The 6,658-nt window shown below is 46.2% G+C and overlaps 3 protein-coding genes across 3 annotated transcripts; 1 reads left to right on the top strand and 2 right to left on the bottom strand.

Annotated features, from left to right (window-relative positions):
* Window positions 1-71: 71 nt before the first annotated feature.
* On the top strand, window positions 72-761 carry Pmar_PMAR005435 (Actophorin, putative). Its single transcript, XM_002772935.1, has 5 exons — window positions 72-173; window positions 217-307; window positions 347-418; window positions 466-530; window positions 578-761. Exons 1-5 carry the CDS (start codon window positions 97-99, stop codon window positions 693-695), a joined length of 423 nt encoding a protein of 140 aa, XP_002772981.1. The 5' UTR covers window positions 72-96; the 3' UTR covers window positions 696-761.
* A 2,681-nt stretch (window positions 762-3,442) lies between these two features.
* On the bottom strand, window positions 3,443-4,144 carry Pmar_PMAR005436 (hypothetical protein; the record flags this gene model as incomplete). Its single annotated transcript, XM_002772936.1, has 1 exon — window positions 3,443-4,144. One exon carries the CDS (start codon window positions 4,142-4,144, stop codon window positions 3,443-3,445), a length of 702 nt encoding a protein of 233 aa, XP_002772982.1.
* A 188-nt stretch (window positions 4,145-4,332) lies between these two features.
* On the bottom strand, window positions 4,333-5,688 carry Pmar_PMAR005437 (hypothetical protein; the record flags this gene model as incomplete). The annotated part of the gene is made up of 9 exons (XM_002772937.1): window positions 4,333-4,423; window positions 4,477-4,540; window positions 4,589-4,686; window positions 4,738-4,820; window positions 4,865-5,001; window positions 5,045-5,253; window positions 5,306-5,353; window positions 5,407-5,549; window positions 5,602-5,688. 9 exons carry the CDS (start codon window positions 5,686-5,688, stop codon window positions 4,333-4,335), a joined length of 960 nt encoding a protein of 319 aa, XP_002772983.1.
* Between the last annotated feature and the right edge of the window lie 970 nt (window positions 5,689-6,658).

Below are 6,658 nucleotides of genomic sequence, written 5' to 3' on the forward strand. Positions count from 1 at the left end.
GCGTTTCTCATGATTTCTATTCATCATTTCATCTCTCCCGAATTGTTCCAGCATGAAACGGTTGCCGACACAGTTCATTCTGATCCCCCTCTTCCTATGGCTTGTTCCGGTGTTGTTGCTGATGGAGACTGCATCGTCAGTTACAACAATCTCAAGTTGAAGCATGACAAGAGGTAACCACACCCAACACTGCGTCGTCAATCACCCTCATCTTAGGTATATCATCTATGCGTTCACTCCTGACAACAAGCGAATCGTCATCGAATCCGAGGGCACCAAAGACAAGACCTATGATGATTTCAAACAAGTATACCCTTATATTATGCACATTGCATAACTCTACCAGGCTCTCCTCGCCAGTCATGAACCGCGCTACGCTGTGGTAGACTTCGAATTCGATCATGATGAGTCGGGAGCGGTATGAAACCTCCTGCCAGTTTTCACTTTATTTCTCCTTCCCCTCAGAAGCAAGAAAAGGTTCTGTTCATTTTCTGGTCACCTGACACTGCTCCTGTCAAGAGGAAGATGCTGTGGGATGCAATTACTTCGTCGAAAGGCCTCTGATTTTCCCTTTTAGGTTCGCTTCTTCTAAAGACGCAATTCGTAAACCACTGGATGGTGTTTATCAAGAGATTCAATGCAACGATGAAGGCGATTTGCTCTTTGAGGAAATCAAGAGGAAAGTCCAGAAATGAGGGAGAAAGATTTGATCATATGATTATTATGTTATTAATTATATGCGGAATGTGAATGTTTCGCCCACTTCCGACTTGTTGTTTTCACAGTGTGATTGATGGAGAGTTGAATATATTTGCAGCACACCAAGTGCAGGAAGCTGCACTGTAGTTAATTAAGATGATCGAATGGTTGAACAAATTGTCGAGAAATATACGGAAGTTGCTTCTTTCCACATATTGAAACTTCACTTGTCAAACGAGCAATACATAACGTACAAGTTGAGCCGCATCTGCTACAGGTTTTCGCCAACATTTCCGCGGCTTCTTTGTTTGTGGATTGTGTTTTTTATATTTGAGATTTACAGTCCGCAGCCGTAATTGACATAAGATAGCACATTTCAATTAATTGTAGTTGATGTATGAGAAAGTTGCATTTCTCTCCATAAGTGTCTGCAGATGTGTATTTCGTTCATAAAATAACAACTCAATAATTGGTAGTAGACAGGTGAGGAAAAATCATGACTCACATAACTATCATGTCGAGGCTTCTACCAGTGAGAGGAATGTAATTATTATAAATACCCCAACGGAGCCGTCACCAACGATCTCACTGACGACCTCCTCCTTGGAGTCTTATCAGCAGCTTGTAAGATACGCAATTCGTTCATAGCTCTAGATTAGTTCGGAGCGCTAACCAGCGAAACGTTGGAGTTTCGCCTCGCCAAAAACCTTCCCTATGCGATAGAGAGAACTCGATATACTACGAGTGGGTCAATTGGCGTTCTGTAATGGGGTGGAGGAGAGCGAGAGATGGTAACAGCCCCAACTCGGTACTGCATCATACATCTGTTCCTTCACCCAGACCATAATCTCACTATTAACGCTTCATACCGCTCCTCGCCAACATCATCTTCCGCATTCATAATCCTTTCCGATTCCACTCGGATGCAAAACGTCGCCTTTTAACGGCCGACGATTACTATCATGCCTCCTCGTCCCAGAATTCTCACATCCTCGTGTTTTGTGTATTTATTCAGCGGCAGTAAACTTCTCCCAGGGCAGCCTTTCCGAATGCTTATCGACTACTTTCTCAAGATCAGTGATTTCTCCGTCTCCAAAACTCCTCTCGATTCCATTAACACACTTCCCGTGCGTAAACGTCGCTGATACACATTTGGCTCCTTCTGATGATTCCGGTGCTATTACAGCAAGTAGTACCAAGAATTTCGTCGTGGGCTCTGTAAGGCCACTCTGGACTTCTCTGAAGGACATCTCAGTGAGCGAGAGACCAATTAGATGGAGATCGACCAAGTCTAGTAATTTTCTCACCGTCCTATCTGAAATTAAATAAAATTAAAGTTCGCTGCATAGTCCCCTCCATGAAAGCATCGTGGAGCCGCCCCAGAGACCTTCGAGGCATTCTGTGAAGTACTGCGATCTTATGCGGCTCAATTTAAGACCAACATTCGAAGTGTAAAGTCTATGCTAGTATATGGAGGACCGTCAGTCGGTCATCTTTTCAATCCACAATATTACAAAATCCCAATTTTTCAAAAATTGGATATTTGGAACATTTTTCCGCGCTATAACTCCATTGAGTAATTACAGAGAATAAAAGAAAAAAAAGAAAAAGCAGCAACAGCAGCTGGGGCAGAATCGAGCCGTTCTAAACACTCGCTGAGGGATGAAGACCAAGAGGAGTGGAGGAATCAAGAGACGAAGTCGATGGCCGCAGCCTTAGAGCAGATGAACGTGATTGTTGTATCATGTATTGCTCGTAATTCAGGACCGTTTCAATCTGAGTAATCACAGAGAACTAAACTAGATATATCATCAAAATGAACCCAATGCATTGCGATCACATTCAGAGGCTCCTGAAGTATTGCAATATAACAACGAATAACAATGAAATGCCCTTCAACTCCATATCTATACCGCACCACTCCCAGATCATATGTCCTTAGCATTCCCATCATGAGAGCTCATTTCGAGCCCCCCCCCCCTTTCCATCGGGTACGACCTGGTGATAAGAGGGATGCTTCTTCCTCATGCAGTGTATCAATAACTCAGCGGAGTTACCAACTCCCCAAGGGGTATTCTGAGAAAAGACCTCGATTCCACTAGAAACAATTTGTAAAGTAACATATAAAAATACGCTTCCAACGAATGTCTAATTTTCCATCAGCGCAAGCTCATCTCGAACCATAACACCACCATAAAACGGTTTGTATCTGGTGAACCGTATAAGCCGCAATTCCACCACAGTTCTGGAGTACAAAATGTGACGGATTTGCGCCCAATATGATTCCATTTCTATACGTATTTCAGAATCTAACAAATCCATTTGCGCTATCACCCTCGAGCGGGGCACAACATGTGGCTCGACCTCCTCATAAAGCCCCATGATATTACTTCGTGTCAACTCGAGTATGCTGTGTACATTCTCTTTCTCAGAGGAACTCACCATACCCCTTTGGAAAGAATATTTCCATTTCCCACATTAAAACAACCCTCAAGAGTACCATCCAGAGAGGACTAGACAAACTCAACCCGTTACCGTCCAACACTTCCTGTCAGCAGCGCCTTGTAGACGATGCAATCACATGCAGATATAGTGGTATTTGAAAAAAGGGGGATTAGGAAAATCAACAACTCGTCGATGATAAATAATGGTAACCACGACCAATAAAGGTGATTTCACACGTAGTGAAAACACCAGTTGACATCAATTATAGTAATAATCAGAATCGCTCGTAGTTTCGAGCTTAGGCCTTACCAGCCTTTCTCTTCATTTTCCTCTCTTTCTTACGCTCGGCCCGTAGATGGTGTCGCCGACGTTCTTCAACTTTCCCTCTAAAACTTCTACTAAACTTCATCTCCCAATTGCCTTTCACATCACCACACTGCTGCTCATCATCACAACCACCTCCCACATCCTTCCTCATCGGCTTCACATTCATCTCAGTGGTGTTCTCACCCAAAAGAGTCGGCACCAAATGAGGTTCACCATAGGCATCGATTCCCATCTCATTCACAGCCACATCAGCGTACGACCGTCGAGATGAACACCCTTGCTTCTCCTCAACGATAAACCACATATCATCCTCGTGGACAACCTCCCAACCATCAAGTAACTTAGCCCACTTCTTGCGCCTCGTTGGGAGGGGTCTCTCTGCAACAACCTCAGCAGCCACGAATCTCGGTAACTTCAAATTAGCATCAGTTTCCTTCTCGACCATTTCCAACTTCGTCGCACTCAGTCGCAAGCCGGGTTCATCAGCCACGAACATTCGCATCGGCACACGACCCTTCTTGTAACTATTCCTCTTCGGCCTGGTGTCAACATCAACGTCATAGCCATCGCACTCAGCGAAGGAAGGAAGGACATCATACCCTAGACAGAATTGCCGATACCCGAGGCCTTGCTTGACAGCATGACTTGACTTGTGGGGCTGAGCAATGGGCATTCGGTAAACTAACAACCTAAGAGCTGTACGAGAACGTCAATGCCCACCATACACCAACAGCAGACTAACAGTTGACAAATGAATGTAAAAATGCCCGAGATTCGCTACACCTCGTATAACTCCGACCCGTCTTGGTTTCCTTCAACCATGACTCGCTCTAGTTGTCAGTGACGCGCTGGAAAGGGTCCTCAGTCGAACAACTTTTGCAGGGTTCCTGTGGCGTTCAGCACTATCCAGATGATCCCAACGGCTATGCTCGCACCACAACTCGCGTAGTAACTGAATCGCCACTACCGAATAAGAGTGAACAGCAAGTCGCTACGGAGACTTACACAATCTTGACGACACGTAAACTTCCTCTTCCTCCTATGCTTCGGGATGCAACTCGATAAGTTGCTGAGAACAGGACTATCAATTCTACCACAGGCCAATCGGGCATCTCACCTTCACCGTAAATAGCCGCGACAATCCCCATCATCAACGTTGACGCTATGAAGAACGTACCGATGTATGCGAAAGCCTCAGCTGCAGTGTCATAATACCTAAAACAGAAACACTCTGGAACGAGCTGAGCGCAAAGCACGCAGACCCACGTTGCAGGGACGATCGCCAGCATTCCTCCAGGGCCGGCGATCCCTCCCAGTATGCCAGCACAGAACGATACTAACGCCTGCACCTGAACAAGAATCGCTAATCGCCACATGGAAGATCCAAACCTACCAATCTCGCTCGAGTCCGGCCGCCAGTAGCGAACATACAGCATTTAATTCGGGGCTCTATCGCAGGCTCAACAACGTGAGGTAAACCAATAGAGTGATCCGATGGGCTGTTTGGTTGAGTGGTGTCAGCTGAAGCACCTGAAAACAACAAAGTAACGTCAAATCACAACAATAAACTCACCAACGATCTGCGCTGTCTTATCCTCAAGTTCTACATCGGCCTCCTTATCGTCCCCCACTTCTAACTCGTGGACCAAATCATCGTCTAGTAGCTCGAAAGCCACGTTGTCATTCACATCACGGTCAGCCAAATGCCATCGTCGAGAGGTGCGCGAATCGACAACTTGTGAGATTTTCTCGAGCTCGGTCTTCGCTTTAACCAAAAAATACCTGCGGGAAAGAGATATGCTCAACTATGGAGGGGAGATGACTGAATCATTACAGTCCAAAGGCTAGCATGAACGCACCGCTCACATAAGACGCTACGTGTCTAAGGAGGCATACCAGATACAGGGACCGGAAAAGACAAATAAGAAGGCCTACGCGAAATGGTGTGTACTGGCATCAGAAGACTCAGCCTCGATTGCCCACAAGAGAGCTGCTACCAAAGCTAGACCAACCGAGTGGCCTATACCCCACCGGATGCCATACCAAAACGCCTTCAACCGTTGACATACAGAGACGGTCTAAAAGAGACTACTGGAAATGACAGTGAGCTCAAAGAGACGGTAGACTTACCATAATTGCCGAGATGTGATCGGGACCCATCAAAACATGCAGGCCGCCCGCTGCAAGCGCTGGAGGGATCACATCTGTGATGGCCATATGGGAGGAAGTGCATATCTAAGATACGCTCAAAATCGAAACGAAGATGCGATTTGGGCAAAACGACGCATTGTAAAAAGCGCTCGCCCGAAATTTCCGCGTGCAAGTTGAGCGGCTAATAGAAGTGAAAGTGCCGAAAACTAAGGATTGATAACCACCCCCATTTTCAGAAGGCGCAAAAGCTGTATGCAATGGGGGAGGTTGCATACATTTCCTGCCAGTCGTATTTGAGAGCTTTCCTGCAGTATCTCTGCAAGTGCCACACTTGATATCACCCACAGCATATTGAAAAAATTGCATGTAATTCCACATTGTATACAATCATTGTATGCGAATATTGTATTACAATGTTCGCCATTTCCATTTTTAGGAAGTGCAGAGATTGTACGTATGATGCATAATGGATGAGCATGTGTGGAGATATTACTCAATCACCCGGTTGTGTACGGCCTTCTCCGTAGGGACGGACATCCATGACGAGGTGAGCGGCACCGTCGTGTTTGGTTGCGGTATGTTTCCCGGGACCGTGCAACACTGGTTAGTTCAAATTCGAGTACCGGTGCTGTACACAGATTTGCTGCCATCTGGGATTTTCTTCCGATAGCATTTGGATGTTCTTCGGGGTGTAGGCTACACCGTGTAGCGTCGGCAGGCTCAAACCCCGGAATAACTGGCGGCAACTCAACCCCTCCGCCCCTTGAAGATGGAGTCTCAAATAGGTTGTGTGAGTTAGGCATCAGAAGTTGGGATATGAGAGGCTACACAGAGAAATGTAGGGCCATAACCCGTAACGACGCCGAAAAGACTTAGCAACTAATGCCTCATGGAAAAGGGTGCAATGAACGGGGCTGATCGTGCACCTGTCACAACCGGCGTCACGATATTGTGCGCGTGAAGAACACAAGACCCTCAGAGAAGCCCTTGAAGTGGGGAGTCGACACATAGCCGCTCCTAGTATGGGTCGGGTCCT

This window comes from Perkinsus marinus (assembly GCF_000006405.1).
Source record: "Perkinsus marinus ATCC 50983 genomic scaffold scf_1104296959770, whole genome shotgun sequence".
Taxonomy (NCBI): Eukaryota; Perkinsozoa; order Perkinsida; family Perkinsidae; genus Perkinsus; species Perkinsus marinus.